The sequence below is a fragment of the Garra rufa genome, chromosome 13 (genome assembly GCF_049309525.1).
Source record: "Garra rufa chromosome 13, GarRuf1.0, whole genome shotgun sequence".
NCBI lineage: Eukaryota > Metazoa > Chordata > Actinopteri > Cypriniformes > Cyprinidae > Garra > Garra rufa.
In genome coordinates this window covers 14,650,563-14,674,913 of record NC_133373.1, presented here as the reverse complement: position 1 = coordinate 14,674,913, position 24,351 = coordinate 14,650,563, and the positions used below count along the sequence as shown (strand labels likewise).

The following is a 24,351-nucleotide window of genomic DNA, read 5'->3' as shown; positions in this document are numbered from 1 at the left end:
GGTTTTTTATTGGAGTCATATGGTTCCAAGAAACTTGAATATCCATGGAAACTTTCCCTGTTAAAAAAAAAAACAGCATATGTAGGTTTTGATGCCGAGATGCTGGTTTTAGCTGGTCCTTTGCTTGTTTATGCTGTTCCTTAGCTGGTAAAGGACCAGCATAAACCAGCAAAGGACCATCTTAAACCAGCATCAAAACCTACCTAACCAGCATGCTGTTTTTTTTTTCAACATGGTTCAAATGCAGAAAAGATTCTTTATAGTGGAAAAATGTTCTTTAGATTTTTTTTAATGTTTTTCAAAATGGTTCTTTTAAGAAATTATCACTTAAAGGTTCTTTGGGGAACCAAAAATGGTTCTTCTATGGCATCACGGCAAAAACACCCCGTTGGAGCATTTATTTTTAGGAGTGTAGCTGCATCTGAAATCTCCTCTCTGAGAAGGTTTTTTTTTTTTTTTTTTTAAATAAGTAGCCTAATAACCTTAAGCATGGGAAAATATGTTCTATATAGTAGTAATTTGTGTAGTGTGAACATACTGTATACTGAAGATGTATTACATTTGTCATGTTGTAGAAAAGAAGTAGCCTAGTAGGTCATCCAGGCACTTTTTACCTATTGTTTTATCAATACTGTGAAAACAGACGTACTACTCTTTTCACATACTTTTGTTTCCTACAGAAGTTTGTGATTTTGGATGCAGACTATATTTAATACCTCTTTGAAACAGACATTTAGCAGTTTATTTCAAGTGTTTGAAGTAGCCTATTGAAAATCAAAAGGTGTAAATAAGCATTGTAAAAACTTTGCAGGTAGCCTAATGAAAATTTCTACACAGCCTTGTGGTCTTTAAGCCCACTTGAACACTTGGGCCAAATAGCCAAATACAGGAAATACACAAGTCAAGCACACAGATTGTAAATTTGGGTCTTGCCCTGAGTCTGACTCTGGAATGACAATTGATTAATATATAAAAAAGTGCTCTGAGATTTATCATAGGTTATTTTTACATGTTCAGCTCTGCTGCTGTATTCAGTTGAAACCTTTTTTTTGCACCATCATATTACCAAAGTCATAAAAAGTTGTATCACAGAAAAAAAAAATTAATGTCTTATTAAAGAATGTCTTATTGATGTAATTATATTTGTGCATAATTTAGATAATTAAGAGGTGCATAAGCAACATTACATAAAATAATTAAAAACATACAAGATATTTTAAGTAACTATATTATATTTTATTATATAATATTAAATTATATATTTGGTATCATAGAAAAAACGAAGCTGTCCTATTTTAATACCAAATATACATTGTTATTAAAACAGTGACATGGTCTTGGAAATAAAACCCTTATTGTTTACAGTAAACAAAAATAACTGGCTGTGAATCTCAGTCTCTGCTATGAGTGAAAGCCCAAACGCCCTGCGTCAAACGGAACGCCTCCTTCTCAGCATCCAATCCAACCCCTTCACATTTCCGCGATGTCTGACATCCAGCCCTGCCTCAACATAGGAAGTAAAGCACACAAACTAACACTGTCATATCTGTTAATAAGATACAATGAGCGAAATAAAACAAACAAAAGTGGCTTCAGCGGACAAAAAGGAAGCTACAGCAGAAGAAAAGGACTGGGCAGCTGCTAAAGCGCACTTTGAAAGCTTAAAATCAACAAAACCGAGACCAGTAAGTATTATAGTGAAGTTCATAGGCGATATATTCATACTGTACAGGATTAGCTGCAGGCAGTTTTGACTATCATTGTTTCTGCACGTCTCTTTTAACAGCCCAAACCAAAATATGCAGTTACTATCGCAGTTTCTTCCCGGACCTTGTTTAATATGGTGGCAGAAAGGAAGATATTTGAGGAGGAAGGACTGGAGAAGTATGTTGAACATCAGCAAGATCACGAGAGTGAGCCGCTGACACCAGGACCTGCTTTTCCTTTCGTTAAAGTGAGAATAACATCCACATAAGAATTGCTAACATCGTCCTCAAATTAATGCATGCTGTAGGCGAAGTTACGAAAAGGGTGCTTTCTCTGTCACACCCTCTACAATACAAACGAACAACATGTCAATCTGCGCGTCTGATTCAAAAATGTGTTCTTTTGAATGGGATCTTTCAATGATTCGATTGGTCTGAACGATTGATTCACGACTCGGAACCAGTCCGAGCAGTTCAGCAACTACTCATTGATTTTTTGAATGAAAATGCGCCTTTTTCAGACATAACCAATTGCATTTCAAGTCTATTTGGGATTTGCTTAATATATGGAGAAAAAAAAACAAAACAAAAAAACAAAACTGAATTATTATAAACATGTAAGGGAAGCACACATTTTAACCAAACATATTATTTAGGGCTGTCAAAAGATTAATTGTGAAAGTCAAATTATTATATTGCTGGCTTAAAATGGGGTGGGAATTGTAAATCATACTCATAATTATGGAGGCAACAGCAATAATCAAAAGATGAACATTTATTATTAAGCAAGAACATACATGGATAAATGTAATTTATTTGAGTACAGCATAGTTTACAATATTACATACATTTTAACTCATTTAACAAGCATTTTGTAACATGCAACATTTAAAAGTAGCATTTTAATTTAAGTGTATTCCCAGCAAACACAGAACGTTCCCCTAACGTTAGTTTTTGGTTCCCGTTTGGTTATTTTATTTGGGAACCAAATAGTAACGTTAGGGGAACGTTCTTTTTAGGTTATTTTTTAAAAAACCTTAAAATAACGTTCCCAGAACGTTGCATGGTGGTTGTTTTTAAATAACCTAAAAGTAACCTACAGAGAACGTTTCCTAATGGTTATTTTTGGGTTACTTTGTTGCAACCTTAAAATAACGTTCCCAGAACGTTGCAGGGTGGTTGTTTTTTAAATAACCTAAAAGTAACCTGCAGAGAACGTTCCCCAATGGTTATTTTTGGGTTACTTTGTTGCAACCTTAAAATAACGTTCCCAGAACGTTGCAGGGTGGTTGTTTTTTAAATAACCTTAAAGTAACCTACAGAGAACGTTCCCCAATGGTTATTATTGGGTTACTTTGTTGCAACCTTAAAATAACATTCCCAGAATGTTGCAGGGTGGTTGTTTTTTAAATAACCTAAAAGTAACCTACAGAGAACGTTCCCCAATGGTTATTATTGGGTTACTTTGTTGCAACCTTAAAATAACATTCCCAGAATGTTGCAGGGTGGTTGTTTTTTAAATAACCTAAAAGTAACCTACAGAGAACGTTCCCCAATGGTTATTATTGGGTTACTTTGTTGCAACCTTAAAATAACATTCCCAGAACGTTGCAGGGTGGTTGTTTTTTAAATAACCTAAAAGTAACCTACAGAGAACGTTCCCCAATGGTTATTTTTGGGTTACTTTGTTGCAACCTTAAAATAACGTTAAGGGAACTTTAGAGTAACATTCTACAAACCAAAAACTAACGTTCTGGGAACGTTATTCTAACGTTTGGGGAACATTAGAATAACATTCCACAAACCAAAAACTAACCTTCTGGGAACGTTATAGTAATGTTAGGGGAATGTCAGAATAACATTCTACAAACCAAAAACTAACGTTCTTGGAACGTTAGAATAACATTCTACAAACCAGTTCTGGGAACGTTAGAATAACATTCTACAAACCAAAAACTAACGTTTTGGGAACGTTAGATTAATGTTATAGGAAGGTTAGAATAACGTTCTACAAACCAAAAACTAACGTTCTGGGAACGTTAGAATAACATTCTACAAACAAAAAACTAACGTTCTGGGAACGTTAAGAAAACTTTCCTGGCTAACCAAAAACAAACCATAAAATGTAACGTTCTGAGAACCAAAAACTAACGTTCTGGGAACCAAAAACTAACGTTCTGGGAACGTTCTGGGAACCAAAAATTGTTACCTGGGTTAAACCGTTCTCTGTAATCACTTTTCACAGAAAATGCGAATTCTCAATCCGGTGTGTCGCAAAATTCCACGGAACTGAGCTACTTTAACACCGTTCAAGCGACCCCAATAACGTTTTATTTAGCCACTGAAATGCAAACTTGCATTTTACCCCCTGAAACTTGATTTTTACTGGGGAACCCCCTTCAAATCATGATTGGGATAGTTAGGATTTGGGCGGGTTTTGTTGTGAAAACCTGGAAACCCTAAGTTCGAACCTCAGACCGCTGTCTCGTGTTTCACTCGTAACTGAAAGATGCCGTGACTGACTCCATAACCTGCCCATACACAAACGGTACTGAGATTAGAGAACATATTTTAATATAAAATTAAATAAATACAAGGCAAATGGCGTTTCCATCTTGCAAAATAACCACTGCTGATACAGCTGACTGACATCTCATCCTTGTATGTTGCGTTGCATAAAATAATATAAATTACAGCACAGTAAAGACTTTAGAAATGAAATAAAATGTATACAAACCTTTTTTTTTCGCTGAAGAATCAACCAAATCATCAGTGATGTGAACCACTCTCGCCTGTAAAGGACTCAAAAAGCCAGCGCTCTGACTGTAACTCAGCAGCTGGGTTATTTTGTCGGAGACAGGCCCAGCCTAGCACTTGGTTAGAAAAAATAACCCAGCATTAAAAATGATTTAACAGCTCAGCTACATAAAAAACTACCCAGCACCTAGGTAAAAATATTACAAATAACCAAATAAAATGACCCAACAAGCTGAAACCAGCATTTGGGTAAAAAAAATTGTTTAAAATTATTAAACTATAAATGATTACTAAATTATTCTCTTTAGCTTAATTATTACTTTAACATTGAACAAACGGCAATATGTGTGAGCATATGTTTTTATTGGAACATATAGAGTATGTAATATGCAATTTTAGGAATTTATGAGGATGCAAACACCATGACATAAAAGAATTGCTGAATCACTGGTTCTTTGAAACCAGTTGTTCAAAAGAATCAGTTCACAGAAATGATTCAGAATTACCATAATTAGAACACTGTAATAATAAACAATCAAACTGCTAATACTGTAAGCACACAAGTTATAATGGGAGCATTTTATTTGTTGTTCTGCAAAACGAGAGGCTGCACTACAGGACCACAGTCCAAGGTCCTAGACAGTGTTGGGGAAAGTTACTTTTAAAAGTAATGCATTCAAATATTTTGTTACTCTAAAAAAGTAACTAATTGTGGTAAAAGTGAAATTAAAAAGCATTAGACTGAAGGAAGTGCCTTTGGACCTCACTCCCAATTTCTTTCAGCACAGGCATAGAAGTGTCAGTGAATAAATGGAAAGGAAAAAGAAACTTGCATTACTTATTTGAAAAAGTAACTCAAACATTTATTTTGTAAATTTAAAAGTCATGCATTACTTTACTAGCTCCTTGAAAAAAGTAATTTGATCACGTAACTCATGTTACTTGTAATGCGTTACCCCCAATTCTTGTCCTAGATGATTTAATAATCAACTTTGAAGATTGATTATCTTTATTTTTAATGTAAATGGAAATTGTCATTTTAAACTTAATATTTGGAAAGGCCCAGAAAATAGCTTACTATTGTATTGAAAATAAGGTCTTTCTTTTTAAGAAAACTGAATTCAAAACAACAGTATAAATGCTATTTGCAAGTCTCATGCTAGAGGCTATTTGCTCACTTGCTTATGAAAACAGAAGTTTCTTCCTTGTAATATGCACACAGGCACTGATGGCTGTAAATGAACGGCTGAGGAATCTCTATCCAGAAAGTGAAGAGCTGTTTGACATTGTTCTCATGACCAATAATCACGCCCAAGTTGGGGTGCGACTCATGAACAGCATAAATCACTATGGTAGGTGTGTCTTTTTCACCGCATTCTGGTGTGGATATTACATAAACATAGGCAAACTGTCATAATTTTGAGCAACCCTTAACTGATGAAAGTTTATTGGCCAATTAGGTTAGCAGGAGTTTCTGAAATACACATAGCATTTAACACAGTACAATGTACAACAAGAATGCAATGGAGCTGAATGGTAATGTGAAAATTCCTCTTTAACAGATCTGACAATAGAGCGATTCTGCATGACTGGAGGTCAAAGCCCTATTGGCTATCTCAAGGCCTACATGACTAATCTGTATCTCTCCAAAGACTCCAAGAAAGTCCAGGAGGCCATTGAGGAGGGTAAAGTAGTTTCCTGTGTTTAGACTGCATAAAGATTAATCAAGGAGTTGCAGTACATTTGCAGTAATAATTAGGTGCATGATTGCTCCTCATACTTTAGTGGCCAGTATTTTTGGCTTTAAAACTTTTTTGTCATGATAGGTATAGCAGCAGCCATCATGTTTACGCCTGATATGGAGAATCAGTTGTCTGAGACTCAGCTGCGTGTGGCCTTTGACGGAGACGCTGTGCTCTTCTCTGATGAGTCAGAGATCATAGTAAAACAGCATGGTTTGGACACATTCTTTGAGCATGAAAAACAGTATGAGAACAAACCACTCGCACAGGTATGTCAGGTATTTCTACTAGATGTGGATCATGTGACTTTAGTTGTGCTTCTATATATGGTGACAGCAGGAAAAAAAATAAATTCTAATATGAAAAGGTTGCGTCTAAGTCCTACTGGGAAGTTCATATTTATGAAAGGGGAAGTCGGAATTATGACATCAGGTGTGTTCAAGTCACTTTGATTGGAACAAGATACTGATGACTTTTCTGCAAAAAACGAACAAAAAAAAATCTGCAAGATTTTTAAGTTCTGTCATGAAACTCTAGATGGCGCAGGTTAGGTTCCATCTCAGCTTGATACAATCACATCATTTCTTACAGTGCATCCAGAAAGTATTCACAGCACTTCACTTTTTCCACATTTTGTTGTGTTACAGCCTTATTCTAAAATGGATTAAATTCTTTATTTTCCTCCAAATTCTATACCAAATAATGACAACGTGAACAAAGCAAATTAGTTACAAATTAAAAAGGAAAAAAAAAAAAACATGTACACAAGTATTCACAGTAGGGATGTTAACCGATGACCGTTTGACCGGTGGTTGACCGTATCAACGTTAACCGGTCAAAGTTGTGGGTAGTCGGTTAAAAAAAAAAGTGCCGGTGCGTCTTTTACGCATTCTGAAGGTGCCTGTTTTATCCATTGGTTTTATCATGTTGCAGTCTATTAGGCAACATTCCGCATAAGATGGGCTTAGATTTGGAAATACATTACATCTACATTTCAGTGGTAACCGATAAGGTGATGATGATCATCATCTTTCTTTATTATGGTTAGCACTACCGAAACTAAAGCGGCGTCTCTTCGGAGCTGTCATTTTCTTAAATGAGCCGTGGCAATGTTTCAAATGAGCTTCTAACCTAGACAAACGCCTTTATTTTCAAAGCGATCACCTTGTACCCAAACCATTTGAAACTAAGGAGCCATTTGTCCTACGATTACATACAACAAGCTCTTCGGCGCCGCGTTTGCGGGACTCATGTTTCGCGCTGTAGGGGATTTTAAAAAAAGTGACGTGAGTGGCAGTGTGTGTGTGTGTGTGTGTGTGTGTGTGTGTGTGTGTGTGTGTGTGTGTGTGTGTGTGTGTGTGTGTGTGTGTGTGTGTGTGTGTGTGCGGGAGGCAGAGCGGCAGAGAGAGGCTGCGATCACACCGAAGGCGTTTTTGCAGTTGGAGGCGCCTCTTTTGAATGGTTTTTTCTTGTCAAAAAAGACGCCAAGTGTGAACGCAGCCTTACAAAAGCGTTCACACTTGGCGTCTTTTTTGACAAGAAAAAGTTGACTAGGGCGTTTTTTTAGTAAAAAAAAAAAAAAAAGCTGGCAGCGGTCTGTTACAAAAAGCAGCCGAGTGCGTCTTTAGTTGCTATAACAACAGCTGCAACAGTAGCGTAGTGCTGTGTGGTGAAGGAATGTCGAGAAAGAGCCTCTTTGTGATGTATATTATGATAGAGTTGTTTACTCATATCATACAACTCCTTGTGCTCCGAAACTAGTACGATAAGTTTATTTACCGGCAACTTCTCCAGTTTTTTTTTTTTCTTGTTGTTTTTGTTGTTATGGAAACGATAGGTCCCGCTACTCGCTTGTCATTGGTCAGCTGTCAAAAAAGCGCTTGACGTAGGGCGTTTTCTTCAAAAAAGTTCAACTTTTTTCAACTTAAAAAGACGCTCTGAGCTGCAGAAAAAGACGCCGGCGGTGGCGTTTAAAAAAGCGCTCAGGGCTTTTTTGAAAAGACGGTTTACTCCATAGGATTAGAATGTAAAACAGACGCTGGCAGTTTGAAAAAAGACGCCAAGTGTGAACGCGGCCTAGAGTGCTCACGCTATAATCCTTTGATTTGACTGACAGGACAGCTGTTTTGGTCGTTGCTTAGCAACATAAAAAAAACGCAGCACGCTCTTTTATTAAAAGTCACAAAAAAAAGGCAGTGCTGTGCGCCTCGCGTTTTTAGAACTAAAAGACGCGTTCGGTGTGATCGCGGCCAGATGCGACAGACTTGCGAAATTGCAGGAGCGGCTCGAAATGGCTGTTATTTCAAATAGCGTACCATATTTTAAACTAATCGGTTAACCGGTTTCAACCGGCTAATGAGGCTCGGTGGTCGGTCAAGAAATTTTTTAGTTTTCGCCATCCCTAAATGATGTTTCATTAACAAAGTTCGGGAGAAGCGCGTCAGATACTTAGCGTAAACAGCACAAGAGGAGCCCACTCAAGTCAATCAGCGCCATAGGTTAAATACAGCTGACTCACCTCCATTCACTTGATGGTTTATCAGTAACCCTCCACCACCCCATCTCCTCACTCCGAGTTCTCACTACTCCTATTGGGGGGTACTCTGGGTTCGGGCCATCCCCGAGCTCGGAGCCCTTCACCGGACAGCACGCCAAACATGCATTTCTATTCTCCGGCTAATTATATGTAAGCGCGAACTCGTGAATTCACAGCCATTTTCAATCGGGTTTCAAGTCATGGTGTTAACATGTTATCAAGTCTGGTCTCTGGCTGGGCCACTCAAGGACATTCACAGAGTTGTCCCGTGGCCACTACTTCGTTATCTTGGTTGTGTGCTTAGGGTCGTTGTCCTGTTGAAAGAAGGACCGTTGCCCCAGTCTGAGGTCCAAAGCAGTCTGGAGCAGGTTTTCTTCAAGGATGTACCTGTACATTGCAGCATTTATCTTCCCCTCGATCCTGACTAGTCTCCCAGTTCCTGCTGCTGAAAAACAGCCCCACAGCACGATGCTGCCACCACCATGCTTTACTGTAGGGATGGTATTTGCAAGGTGATGAGCGGTGCCTGGTTTCCTCCAGACATGATGCTTGACCAAATAGTTCAATCTTTGTTTGACAAGAGAATTTTGTTTCTCATAGTCTGAGAGAATTTTGTTTCTCATAGTCTGAGAGTCCTTCAGGTGCCTTTTAGAAAACTCCATGAGGGCTGTCATGTGCCTTTTACTGAGGAGTGGCTTCCGTACAAGCCTGATTGGTGGAGTGCTGCAGAGATGGTTGTTCTTCTGGAAGGTTCTCTTCTCTCCACAGAAAAATGCTGGAGATCTTTCAGAGTGACAATTGGGTTCTTGGTCACCTCCCTGACTAAGGCCCTTCTCCCCCGATTGCTCAGTTTGGCCGGGCGGCCCACTCTAGGAAGAGTCCTGGTGGTTCCAAACTTCCCTTTCTCAGATCTCTGCCTCGATACAATCCTGTCTTGGAGATCTACAGCAATTTCTTGGACTTCATGGCTTAGTTTGTGCTCTGACATGCACTGTTAACTGTGGGACCTTATATAAACAAGTTCATGCCTTTCCAAATCATGTCCAATCAACTGAATTTACCACAGGTGGACTCCAATCAATTTGTAGAAACGATCAGTGGAAACAGGATGCACCTGAGCTCAATTTTGAGTGTCATGGCAAAGGCTGTGAATAAGTATGTACATTTGATTTTTCAAGTTTTTTATTTTGAAAAAATTTGCAAATATTTCAACTTCTTTCACGTTGTCATTATGGTGTATTGTTTGTAGAATTTGGAGGAAAACAAATGGTGGAAAAGTGAAGCGCTGTGAATAATTTCCAGATGCACTTTACATGGCGTAACTGATTGGTTTCTCTTCACATCAGCAGCCAATGAGCTGGCGCTTTAACATTAAAATCTTGGCTAGTGTTTGCTCTAGCAGTTGCAGTACGTTTAGAGACCCTCCACTTTCCCCAGCTCCACCTGTATAGGTGATTTCATGTATGTTATATATGGGGGTTATTTCATATATGTTGTATGTGCAGCAGCAGTGTTTCTTACATGCTCACAACAGCATGTTTGTGGATGTACTAGCAGTAGCAAGCCTCAGTACTTGCTCTGCAGTATAGCAGATCTATTCCGCGAGACGAAACACATTAACATTGCCATGTATATTACCGTTCTAAACTCTTAGAGAGTTGTAATGTTTCCTAACTCCATATTCTGTGTCTGGAGGCAGTATTTTTCAGCTTTCGAATGCAGACTCAAATGCAGTTTTAAGTGGACTGCTATGGTTATAGCAATAATGCAATAATAGATCATCAGGTTCGTTCCCATTGGCTGACACACTGATCCTTTCTTGTTCATCTTCAGGGTCCTCTGAAATGCTTTCTGGAGGCTCTTGGGAAGCTCCAGAAGAAATTCTATGCCAAAAACGAGAGACTGAACTGCCCTATCCGCACCTTCTTGGTGACAGCCAGAAGCGCGGCCAGCTCTGGGGCCCGTGTGCTTAAGACACTCAGAAGCTGGGGCCTGGAGATCGATGAGGCTTTGTTCCTTGCTGGGGCCCCGAAAGGACCCCTGCTGCAGAAGATTCGCCCGCACATATTCTTTGATGACCAGATGTTTCACATTGAGGGGGCCAAAGAGATGGGCACTATTGCTGCCCACGTGCCATATGGGATAGGACAGAAATATAACAAAGGGAAGCTGATTGAACCAGAAAAGCAGCAGAAATAAGAGATCTTAAGGATGTTACAGGTCTGCCACTAAGGGAGTTCATTATATAGCTTATATTGAGATAAAATATCTCAATCATCTTATATCTTCATCTTACTTGCAATGCTTTACGATGGAAACATATCATAGGGACTGCTGTGTAGAAGTATGTTTTCGCACAAAAACTTGTTAATAAAATAGTTTTATTAGCAGTAATGCTGGAGAATTGTTTTTAGGTTATTGAACAGGCATACTGTTTGTTGCTTTGATACTTTTTTAAACTTTTATAATTCTTTATATAGATTTAGATCTGTCTATCTATTTATCTATCTATATATCTACTTTATTTTTTACAAATCTTTATATAGATACATAGATGCTGTATTTATAAGGAGTATTTGAGAATATTTGTTTTACATTTTATGGGGGTTTATATAGCTTTATACATTAATAAAGGCTATTTAAAAAAAAAATAAAATTAAACACTTAAATATTTTTGGTTAATGGATTTTGATAATAGTTATCTGGCTGTTCTGAATGTACTGTTCTTATTTTTGAGGAGGAAGGTACATCACTTCAGAATTCATTATCATTATTAGAGTTTTCTGTGTAATTCAGACCGATTATCTGCCCATTATGGTGCTTTTGGTTGCAAACATTTACTGTGGTGATATGTTCTCATCAGTGTTCTCTGGGGGTTAATTTGCTTTCCACACGTTGCTTGTTTGGCAAATGACAGTTACATAATGTGATGAATGTGTGTGCTTGTATTAAAATGATCAAAAACACTATTAATTGGTATTAAGGTTATGTTGCATGTCACTGAATTACATAATCATTTTGAAAAGCTGTTATGTGAGCTTCTAAACTCCACATGTAAATGCACTGCCATTTGTACGTTTACAAATGTGATCAAGCAGTTTCACTAAATTACATTTTATGCTGCATTGGTTTTGTTTTGGTTTTAGGCTGTTTTGTTTTGGGTTTGGGTAAAATTGAATTCCAGACTTGTAATCAGGATAAATAAAGGTTTTTAGATGACAAAAAACTTGAGTATGAGTCCAGTTGCTTTAAGGAATAGTTAATTGACTCACTTTCGTGTTGTTTAAACCTGTATCGCGATCCACTATAGAGCACAAAAGGAGATAGAAAAAAATTTGAAAAATGTTTGTGCTGCTCTTTTCCATACAATGACATAACATATGATGAGCACAAAAAACATACAACTTGCACACAGTGCTAAACAGGAAAAGCTAAAAATTAATGTTTATTTAAAAAGCCATTATTGGCTGCAAATCTTAACCTCCACAATAGTTATTCAAGCCACAATATGTAAGATTTTTAATAAAAATTATAAAATAATAAAAGCTCTGCTGCTTTTGAGCCGAACATAAACACAAACAAGAGTGCTATACTGTTCTGAATGAGTGACATTGTTGCATCTTTTCAGTAAGTTAATATTGAGTGAATTACATTACACAGAACATTGGCATTTTCATTGTCTGTTTCTTCTCAGGGAACGTGCAAACAAAGCCAGATGTTGCATTTGTGAGCAACACTGCATCTGAAAATCAGCTTAGCTGACTAGTTTCTTCACTGTATATGATCACTGTGCAACTTGACTCACCCTGTAACCCAGTGACTTTCCAAGCAGAAATTGATTTTCAAAGTGCTGTGTTTATTGGTCACTATTGTTAGAATTATTTTGTTTCGTTTAGACTACTTTCATGTGATTGTAGCACTGGCCCCCAAGGTCCAATTTCCTGCAGAGTTTCACTCCAACCATAACAAACACACCTGAACAGGCTAATCAAGGTCTTCAGGATTGCTAGAAAGGAGCTAATTCTGCTTTTACATGCTGTTAGAATTATCATAAATAATGTTATTTTCCTAACTGGAAACTGAGCATTAACACATTTTAAAGTAATATTTACAACTGTCAAACTCTAAGCTAATTTTGATACCCGGAGGCCCATAAATGGAGTGACTGTTATTTTTTATTTGTATTTTTATTTTTATTATTATTATTATTATTTTATTTTTTATTTTTTTTTACCACAACAGCTATAGATCTGGCCATTAAAAATGCGTCTATTTTCACGTGCATGGCAGCCTGCAATTCGGCACGCGTGATCACGGATCCCCCTGCAGGCACTTTTTCTGATTTTTTTTTTTAAAACATTGTTGCACTTCATATAATATCCACAAGGAACAACATTCTGTAGCCAAACACCAAGGCCAGCTCTAGGGGGCGTTGGTCACAAATACCATTGTTAACTATAGTTCAATGATTCCTCTTTCCTGAAATTATGGTTCAAAGGAATAGCAAAAACATATTCATAAGCAGGCGCAGTTGTATTGTTATTTTCTTTTCTTTTTTTTCCTGATGAACATTTATTTGACTGCATTGGAAATAGAAATGTTAATTTAGGTTATTTTATTTTTCGCAACCGACAACTGACCTCGTTAAGTTATTTATTAACCGGCAAGATTGTTAAATTACAATTAAATTTAAATTGATACGTGGCTGTGACACATTAAAAACAGCTAAATTCGTTTTCAGGGATTAATTGTACACAAGCAAGAAGCAGCATAAACATCAGAATGTCACGCACATTACGCGCAGAGCTTGTGCACAGAGAAAAACCCAATAAACCTATATATAATAATAAATAAAATAGGCCCATATACAAAATATATTTTTTTCTGAATGAATAATAAATTAACAAAACGAAAGAAAATAAAATTAACAAGTAGCAGCCTATATGCAGAATTTCAGGCAATTTCAGTGATGCGCCTTTAAAGCAGCATCTTGTTTCCATTTTTTTTTTTTTTTTACAAACACACATCTGTTTTTTTATTGTGATTGTACACAAATAAAAGAAATATGTAAAATAGCATAGTTTGGAACAATGCCTTATTCTTGAACGAGTATTCTACCTCAGGCTACCATTTTTTTTTATAATAATCCCAGTCTCACGTGAGAATTTGCACGCCTGACCTCGCGTTGTTTCCATGTCACTTCTCGCGTGTGTTTGTTTGTGAGACGTAGTTTGCGGACCGGGACAAAGTTGTCGGTGGTTCTTCCTATTGTAAAGTCATGCAGTGTGAAACCCCCTGTCGCCGATCCATCGTGCAGTGTGAAAAGATCTGTGACGCGATTGCTTTGAAAATCTTGCAGTCTGAACTCGGCTTTATATGCAGTGAAAATATGTGAATATATACAGTGGCTGTTCATTTGCTCCCCACACCCACATTTCCTGCCGGCACTAAGAATCAAACTCACAACCTTCAGGTTATAAGTCCAATTCTATAACCAAGCAAGAATGAACCATGATTTCCAATTCTTTACGACAACAAAGCATCTGAACAAGACAAACTCATAACTTATGAAGTGGGAAGTAGGAAATTTCCGATAGCATGTGAAGGCAGCATAAACTCTGCAAGAAGGTAGATCTTGAGGGCCAGAACTCAGAACTAATGAGCCTAATGAATACCCACCTTGAAGGCACAAGTTGCTCTTGAAGGCAGCAAGAGTCATTGAATATTTAACACAACAGTGCAGATAGACTGAAACAACATGTATACAGTCAAAAGTTCCTGTGTTTTTTGACACCATCGACCACAGCTTTCTTTTGAGTAGACTACAAAATTATGTTGGTATTAGTGGAATTGCACTGGCATTGTTCAAATCGTACTTATCTAACAGTCATCAATGCGTAGCATTGAATGAAGAGGTATCATATCGATCACAAGTACAATATGGAGTAGTACAAGGCTCAGTACTAGGGCCGCTGCTTTTCATGCTTTACTTTGGGAGATATCATCAGGAAACATTGGAGTTGCGATTCACTGTTATTTCTGTATTCCTTTGCGGCCCGACGGAACATACCAATTTGTAAAACTAACAGAATGCAGTTGAAAAACTTGGATGACTAGTAATGTCCTACTGCTGAAAAACAAAAGGTGTTAATAATTGGACCAAAAACCACTGCATTAATAACCTAGAACACTGTCTAACACTTGATAGCTGCTTTGTCAATTCTTCGTCATCTCTTAGGAACCTAGGTGTGCTATTTGATAGCAATCTTTCCTTTGAAAACCATGTTTCTAGCATTTGTAAAACCATTTTTCCATCTTAAAAATATATCTAAATGATGCTCTAAACCTATGCTCTCAATGTCAAATGATGTTATTTCATGTGACCTCAAAGTTAGATTATTGTAATGCTTTATTGGATGGTTGCTCTGAACGTTTGATAAACAAACTCTATCTGGCCCAAAATTTAGCAGCTAGAGTTCTTAGAACCAATGAAATATTGAAAAAAATACTTTGATTCTTTTTTTTTTAATCAAAATGTGCTTTTTTCCATGGACTGTGTAATTTAATTTTATTAATATCTTTAACGGCAATCAAGATGTTTTTTAACATTTCAAAACACATTCTATGGTTAGCAGACAGATTCAATTTTTACATACATTCAGACAGACAAAAAATCTTACGCTAGTGACGCTGGTGTTGACAAATTTGGCATTTCTTTCACAAAACAAATGGAGTTCATGTAGTTGCCATTTTGTTTTCTCTGTTGATTCTAGATGCCAATAATCTAAACATTTAAAATAATTTCCTCAGAAATTGGAAGATGGTGTTTACATATCATGGTTGTGTGACACAGGAAATATTAACATTAGGATTTAAAATATTCTAAAATTTTAAAGCCCACTAGAGTCTGTCTGACATTGATGTACTCTGCAGAGCTGGAATGTAGCAAGAGGTCCATTAGAATGACAGCTGCCCCAGATATTCCTTGATTTTATTACTTAAATGATTTTATTATTTTAATGAACGTCTGACAGCGTTGACAAAAAAGTGGGAACACAACTTTAAAACCTTATGAAACACACGTGTCCTTGAAAAACAACCTTGCTTTTATATGAGATATTATAAGTGTTGCTTTTGATTAAACAAGCTATTTTTCATCATTTAAAAAACAAAACAAACATTTTTAGCGATTTTATTGCTTATGAACGATTGAACCCTTCTCTGTGGATACAGTGTTTTTGATGTAGTGAGAAGACAATAAGTGTCATAGATTTGATATTATAATGATAAAAATATTAATTATTTAATTAATTGTGTTGAATGCATTCTATTATTAATCCATCATAACATTTACAATTGAAAATATTTTCTTTTTTAAACCTAATAGCAGTTACATATTCCAAGAATCAGTGAAAAGTGAATTTGGCATAATAGGTACCCATAGATGTATCCTTTGCTTTCATGGTACCTTTATGTGTTAATGTATGTTCCTGACCAACACTGTAAAAAGTTTTCACCAGTTTCAACTTAAAAACTTAAGTTCAGCAGCTGCCTTAACATTTTGAGTTAAATCAACTTAAAATACAAGTAATTTCAACCCATAAGTTAAATCAACTTAACTAATTTTATTGTGGTGAGTTGCAATGACTTGTAGTTTTAAGTTGATTTAACTTAAAATTTTAAGGCAGCTGCTGAACTTAAGTTTTTAAGTTGAAACTGGTGAAAACTTTTTACAGTGAACTTGGGCACTTTTGATGTTATTTCTGGTGAGAAATCAGCATTATATTAATTCAGTTACTCATCTCTCTTAAAAATTAAGGTGCTTTAAAAGGTTCTTCACAACGATGCCAAAGAAGAAACATTTTTGGTTCCACAACGAACCATTTAGTTAAAGGTTCTTTAAAGAACCATCTCTTTCTTACCCTTTTATAATCTGAAGAACCTTCTTTCAGCACAAATAACCTTTTGTGGAAAAAAAAGGTTCTTCTATGGCATCATGAAGCACCTTTATTTTTAGGAGTGTATTTTGTTGTTGATCCTTAGACCATTGCCTTAGACAAGTTTTGTGAGGTGCTTTCGAGCACAAACAAGCAGCTAGGTTTTCAGATGCATCCTTAATGCTTGAAACGGATGTCAGAACAAATGTCAGTAGACTGGGAAGATTTTAAAACAAGCGGTTTATTCATAAATCCGTAATATAGTGAAAGAAATCTAATTTTTTTTGGGGTCACTTTAAATGACTAAACTTTTAAAACAGCATTGCTTTAATAAAAATCCCTGTACTAATCAGAAGAGGGCACTATGAGACTAAAGTATGTTTGTGCCATTAATCCAAAAGCCTTGATATCGCCATAGGCCACACTATTTTTCTTCAAAGAGTACATTTAATGAAAAACCCTTCGTATTTAGTGAAACGTTTCATGTCACAGTTTCAATGAATTTCTAAATAGTGAATATAACCAAAACTGAAGCACAAGGGGCCAGTGTCCCTTCCCAGCCCCTTAAAACATTTGTCCGTTCTCTTTCTGTTGGGCAACAGACTGCCTCTCTTTATGAGCTCTGCCTGTCCTCCAGTTTCCATGGATACTTCAGCACTGACTCCAGGAGAAGTGAGTGGGCTCAGTATGTTTGAGACATAATTAATGACAATGGATTACAGTCAGTGAGCGCCCTGAGCTCCTGCAAAAGAAGCTTAACCTCACATACACTATAATTAGTGTTCATGAAAGAGGACTAAACATAAAACATAGACTCGCCGTTCTGGCTGAATTGCGCTATCCTTTCAGTCAGAGGTGATATTTCTGCGGCTGAGGTGACGTGTGTATGTGCCAGTTTGCACGTTCTGGGTATTGGGAGAAGTGTGGCTGCGACACGCGTGGGTGTAATAGCATTAGAAAGTCATGCTTGAGCGCTTGGATATTTCAGAGTGTAACTGAGACTGTATGTGAAACATGAATTTTAGTTAGGTGTTGTTGGGGATGTTGCTACAGCGTATGGTGTGTTCAAAATGGTCACGCATTGTGAATACAGTTTACAATGGTAATAAAACAAAAACAAAAAATGATTCAGGTGATCCAGTTTCCAAACCGGCTTTGAATGTGAATGCTAAGTGGATTACACAATGTAACAAAAGTGGTTTCACTAACATTTTTGATGGTTCTTCTTTAATTCTGTGTACTCTTAAAAATAAAGGTTCGTTCTTGGCATCAATGGTTCTATGAAGAACCTTGAACATCCACGGAATCTTTTAAATGCAGAAAAGGTTCTTTAGCTGAATAAGGTTATTTAGATTTTTTTAAATGTCCTTTTAGGAACTGTTCACTGAAAGGTTCTTCGGGGAACCAAAAATGGTTCTTCTATAGCATCACTGCGGAAAAAAAAAAAAAAAAAAAAAACCTTTTGGAATCTTTATCTTTACTTTACTAAGTTTACTTCCAGAACAAAAAAAAAAAAAAAAAAACCCTTGTCATCCAAGATGCTCATGTCTTTCTTTCTTCAGTCGTAAGGAAATTATGTGGATTTCTCTCCATATAGTGGACTTCTATGGTGCCTGTGATTTTGAACTTCCAAAAAGCAGTTTAAATGCAGCTTCAAAGGGCTCTAAATGATCCCAGCTAAAGAGGAAGGGTCTTATCTAGCGAAATAATCTGTTATTTTCTAAAATAATTGACAGTTTTTATGCTTTTTAACCTCAAATGCTCGTCTTGTTTAGTTCAGCATGTACTCTGTGTATTCCGGTTCAAGACAGTTAGGGCAGGTCGAAAAGCTCCCATCTCATTTTATCCTCCAACTTCAAAATCGTCCTATATCATTGCAGAGATACTGACCAAGTGTTTACAAAGTAAACGTGCAAAGAAGATCAAATGCCCTTTACAAAAAAAAAGGTAAAACAGAAATGTAGGAAGATTTTAAAGTCGGAAGTTTAGGGTTGTATAAATATGTACGAATTGCCATGAGATCAGGTTGTTAATTTTCATAAGGGAAGAAGTTTTTTTTTTTTTTTTTTTTCATGAGCACTGATAGACAAAAAGTACTGTATTTTTGTATTTAGCATGTAAGACTTCATAAAGAAACATTAAAGGGGTTGATATGATTCTTTAGGGTCTTAATGAGAGGTCTATAACATACTTTGGTTAAAATTCCTCAATTGTAGTGTAAAAAACACTCTTTTTACCTTGTCAAAATCAGCAATTTAGAGCGAGCCATTCTGTTGCATGTTCCTTTAAATGCTAATGCATTTAGCCATGTTTAGCTGCGAAACTTCCTAACTAGCACATTATTAAGAAAGGCCATTTGCAAAGATGCATAAAAAACCCTTATACTCACTTCTGCTGTGGGTGAAGCTGCATTACGAATGATTTGCACGAACATAGACGCATATGTAGATTGGGATCAGCGCTTTCCTTTCAAAAATGAAAGTGATGTTAATCCTCTGCGTCTTCAGCGGCTCAGATGTCGGGAGTAAATGACAACTGCTACGTTTATTATTACATCCAACAACAGAACACCTCAATCGCTCAATCTGACTGTTTCATTTCGGTGAGGTCGGGTCTAAGGTAGGCGCTCATGTCAATCAACTATCGTGGGAGCGGCCTCTGTCGGTGTGTCATCACACTGACAAGAAGCTGAGAATGACCTGATTTCAAAAAGGGGATATTACTTTTAAAGATTAAAAAAATACCACTGCATGAATTTTTATCATTGTAGGGTGGTTGTGTACACAAACTGCCAACACACATTAATGTTCAAACAACATATAAAAGTGAGTTTTGCATCCGATGACCCCTTTAAAAACAAAAGCAAAACGAAACCTCCAACAAAAGATGATGAGGAAGCATCTTGCAACCGATCTGAAATACTATTTCTGTGAGTCTTTGAATGTTGATTATGTTTACACTGTAAGCCAAATCCACAGACTGAGCCAACTAGTGTTTTTCCCTCGCATTTTCTGTAATGTAATGTAATGAAATGCATTCAGGTCAGACCAACCCTCATTTCGCCTGTGGGACTCCCAGAGCACAATGGTTTCCAGGTCAACAGGAACCAGAACCAGCAGTCAGTAAAACACCATGACAGCATGTCTTTTACAGTGAAGCCTTTAAAAGGTTCATAAAAGCATGATTGACAGCTCTAGTTTCTGGCACTCGGTGGGTTCTCCTGAATTATATTCGAATCTGTCCCAGTGTGACGCATTCTTCTTGGCTTCTACAAAACATCACACTTGGTCCAATAAGGCCAGCGCTCCCCTATGATTCAAAGCACCAAGTCCCACCTCTCTGGGACGACTTGTCTTCTGTCTATTATTTTCCCATGTTTTGTATTTAATTTGCTTGTGTAACACATTTCTAGGTAAAGGCGATGCTGAAAGGTATAGAGCTCCTGCGGGGGGTAATGATTTACTGTTTTAATTCCCACAACATTACCTGTAATAAATCAGCCTGCCGGTGTTTTCAAATGCAGCCATCTTGAGATCGTGCCTTTGGATGATAAAGGAAGGATTAAAAGGAGCACTGAACATATAAGCAAGACCATTTCTAAAGAACACACAATATGACGAGAGATAAGCAGTGTGTTAGCAGAATAATCTTCTGGGACTCAGAAAAAAATAAATTCAATTTAGAGCTTTGTCATCATTATACAGTTTGAAGCATAAAACAGGATTTTCTTTTTCCCTCTGTTTAATGCAAGATCATGAAATATGTATTCCACTGACAAATCAGCTTTTTTAAAAAGCTAAAAAAATGTCCTCTGTAACAATGGATTCACTAAAGTACAGAAATATCAACTTCCTTTACAGTACATGAACCAAACCTGTTTATTTAGTACATGATTTGTATTAATATAGAAAAGAAACACTAATAAGTAGTGTTTTTTTGTATCAAAATATGTTTTCAAATAATGATTTACAACACTTTGAGAAATGTATACTACCAGTCAAAAGTTTTTGAACAGTAAGATTTTTAAAGAAGTCTCTTCTGCTCATGAAGCCTGCTTTTATTTGATCTAAAATACAACAAAATCAGTATCATTGTTAAATATTTTTACTATTTAAAATAACTGTTTTTTTTATATATTTTAAAATGTAATTTATTCTTGTGATTTCAAAGCTGAATTTTTAGCATTACTTCAGTCATATGATCCTTTAGAAATCATTCTAATATTCTGATTTGCTGCTCAAAAAACATTGAAAACAGCCAGAACAGAGTAGAAGTTTTTCAGGTTTCTTTGATGAATAGAAAGCATTTATCTGAAATAGAAATATTTTGTAACATTATAAATATCATCCGTTTTCATCAATTTAAAGCATCCTTGCTAAATAAAAGTATTAAATTCTATAAATCTTTTTCAAAATAAATTAATACAATAAAAAATACTAACTCAAAGCTTTTGAACTGTATAGTGTATAATGTTACAAAGGTTTTTTTATTTTTTTATTTTAGATAAATTCTTATCTTTGGATCTTTCTATTTATCAAAGCATCCTTAAAAAAGTACTTAACTGTTTTAAATATTAATGTTAATATTAATAATAAATGTTTCTTAAACAACAAATCAGCATTTTAGAATGATTTCTGAAGGATCATGTGACTGAAGATTGGAGTAATGATGCTGAAAATTTAGCTTTGATCACAGGAATAAATTCAAATTTTAAATAAATTCAAATAGAAAGCAGTTATTTTGAATATTAAACATGTTTCACAATATTACTGCTTTTGCTGTATTTTAGATCAAATAAATCTTTAAAAAATATTGAAAAAATATTAAAAATCTTACTGTTCAAAAACTTTTGACACTACGTATATAGCAGTAAAAATGTGTGAAAAAATACATTAAAAAGTTTGAGGTTGGTAAGATTTTGATACATTTTATACAAATTTGAAATAGAATTTTTAACAATGTAGAAGTTTACTGTCTCTTAATTCATAGTTATTGTCTCTGCAAATGTTTACTTTTCTGCTTGTATAACCCCGATTATTCAGTTGAAACAATTTTAAAAAGTAGACAAATATAAATGACAGTATATATCAGTCATAGCTGATCCTCTTTCCATATCATTCATTTTATGGTTATTTCCATAGTTTAAATTATGTCAGCAATTTTCACAGCCAAACCTTCTAGTCAGGTCTCAGAAAATTTCAGAGAAAAACAAATGCCTTCTGTGGAGGACAAATGCAATTTGCTGGGTCCCAGGAAGGTAAGATACCTCCAGACCAAGGGTAAAAATCCAAAGGGTAGAACCGTTTGTCAAATGAGGAAAATGTACAGACTGTCAACGTTAAGCTTTGAGTAAATAAAGGTGAGGTTATATGGTTACTGCACTGTACCCCAGAGAGCAAATAGTACATCTTCACAAGTGAAGTTTATTTACTCATGTTTAGCAGTCGGGAACTGAATCCCAGTCCAGGATCCCACACCTGCCTGTTTCAGCGTATCTCCTATAGGCTACCGGGGATTCCTGACGGTGAACGATTGGACTGTCTATGGAAGAAAACAGAGAGCATGTTTTTTTGCCGAGCCATCACCAATTATCCCCGCTTGTGCTGATGTAACAGGAATCAATTTCACATCTACGAGCTCCCAAGCGTCCCATCACCTCATCGTCTTCCTGTCAGAAGGTGTGGGGCTAAATTTGCCTCTGGCACCATTGGAAAATAGAGAGATTATTAAAGACATTCATCATTGGAGAATCTAAAACTGTCCACTTATTATGAAGTACAGTTCATATAATAGAGATCCGCAGCCCTTGCGGGATAAAGGTCCCCTTTGCTTGGGCTCTTCCCACATTTGGCAGCGAGAAGGAGCCCAGAAGGAGTTGTTTGCCTGAATGTGTGCAGAAGGCTGGGTTGTAGCACAGCACCAGGGGGAACTCATGAAAATGCCCTCAAGCCAAGGCTATATTTAGCAACGTCCACAGCAGTAGCGGCATGGAGTTGGGTTTGTTTTCTGGGTAACCATAGGAGGTATCTCAGGGCTCCACCTTCGAACTAAATCATTACTTTTGTGACAGTGTTTCCTGCTGGAAATATGAATCATGAAGTAACAAGTAATGCATTACTTTTAAATTAGTTACTTAGGTAACACAAGTTACACAATTGTTTTCTCATTTTTTCAGCTCTCCTGCAAAGGCACTTCCATCAGCCTGAGGCTTATAACTTTCATAATTTCCCTCTTGGTGTGAAAGGGCCTCTACACTCTTTTCATAAAAAGTAACTAAGTAATGCAAATAGTTACTTTTTTAATGCAATATTGTAATGCATTACGTTACAAAGTACCTTTTCTCAACACTGTTTTTGAGGTGCAACGACAAAACCACAGAAGTCAGTGCTGGACAGTTTTGTTTTTTATCATTTGCTTGTAAAATATATGTGTTCATTCGTAAAACTTTTGTGTTCGCTCAACAAGCGCATCGAAGTGTAATTTTTCCTCAGATGCTTTTGCCCCATCATCATTTCCCACCTCACAAAGGTGATCTGTATGTTTCTATTTGCTCTGTTTGCAGCACATCGGACTAAGAACTTGCTTAACATGTGCTGACTTTGTATATTATAGAGATATTTATATTCTAGAGGTATTTATAACCAACTAGGGTCCCCTTAGGATTGAATCTCTACCTTTTCCTCCACTGTATTTCCACTTACACCATAGTATTTGCGATTTATGGGGTATTTTCTAAAATTATGTAGCTTTTTAGTAAACTATTACACTCTTAAATAATAAAGGTGCTTCATGATGCCATAGAAGAACCTTTTTGTCTAAATGGTTCCATAAAGAGGAAAAGATGTGTTTTCAAAAGAAAACGTATTAGTAAGGACAAGGCCTAAGTCTACTTCTCAGGCATTTAAACAAATATATTAATACAGTAAATAGTAGTCAACATTTGAAGTGGCTCAAAACCTTTAATCAAAGTTTTCTTAAAACCAAAAAAATACCCATTCTTGTCTTGGGACAACTTTGATTAACTTTTTTTGATCCACTTCAAATGTTGACTACTGTATATATCATGAAAACAATAAAGTACACTCTTAAAAAGAAAGGTGCTTTAAAAGGTTCTTCACAGCAATGCCATAGAAGAAACATTTTTGGTTCCACAAATAACCATTCAGTCAAAGGTTCTTTAAAGAACCATCTATTTCTTACCCTTTTATAATTTGAAGAACCTTCTTTCACCACAAAGAACCTTTTGTGAAACAGAAAGGTTGTTCAGATGTTAAATGTTCTTTATGGAACCATTTAGACAAAAAAAGGTTATTCTATTGCATTGTGAAGCACCTTTATTTTTAAGAGTGTAGGTTAGCTTTGAGTTTAGCTTGGCTAAAGTTAGCTAAGATAATTTTATATTTGATGTTTTAATGGTTCTTTTTACTTTTCAAAGTAGATTTTTACAGGAATGTATACAGCTGTGTATATAATGTTTATTAATAATACCTTGAATCTTTTAGTTCACACACTGTAAAAAAATTGCTGTAGTTCTGCAGCTGGTTGCCAGTAACTTACTGTAGATTTTTAATTTATGTTATTTACTGGCAACAGTTTGTTCAAAGTTAAATGAACATTAAACATTAACAAGTCTTTGTCTTTACAGAATAAAACTATAAAATAACAACCTACTG

At 36.1% G+C, this 24,351-nt stretch overlaps 1 protein-coding gene across 1 annotated transcript; it reads left to right on the top strand.

The window, feature by feature from the left end:
- The first annotated feature begins 1,504 nt into the window (after positions 1-1,504).
- nt5c1bb (5'-nucleotidase, cytosolic IB b) lies at positions 1,505-11,967 on the top strand. Its single transcript, XM_073853215.1, has 6 exons — positions 1,505-1,685; positions 1,787-1,954; positions 5,686-5,815; positions 6,026-6,148; positions 6,290-6,474; positions 10,575-11,967. Exons 1-6 carry the CDS (start codon positions 1,563-1,565, stop codon positions 10,938-10,940), a joined length of 1,095 nt encoding a protein of 364 aa, XP_073709316.1. The 5' UTR covers positions 1,505-1,562; the 3' UTR covers positions 10,941-11,967.
- The last annotated feature ends 12,384 nt before the right edge of the window (positions 11,968-24,351 follow it).

Excerpts from the sequence above, each read along its gene's own strand:
- nt5c1bb (XM_073853215.1), top strand. The coding sequence starts at position 1,563 with ATGAGCGAAATAAAACAAACAAAAGTGGCTTCAGCGGACAAAAAGGAA. Across the intron at positions 1,955-5,685 it reads CTGCTTTTCCTTTCGTTAAA|GCACTGATGGCTGTAAATGA; the intron begins GTGAGAATAACA and ends ATATGCACACAG. Across the intron at positions 6,475-10,574 it reads AGAACAAACCACTCGCACAG|GGTCCTCTGAAATGCTTTCT; the intron begins GTATGTCAGGTA and ends GTTCATCTTCAG.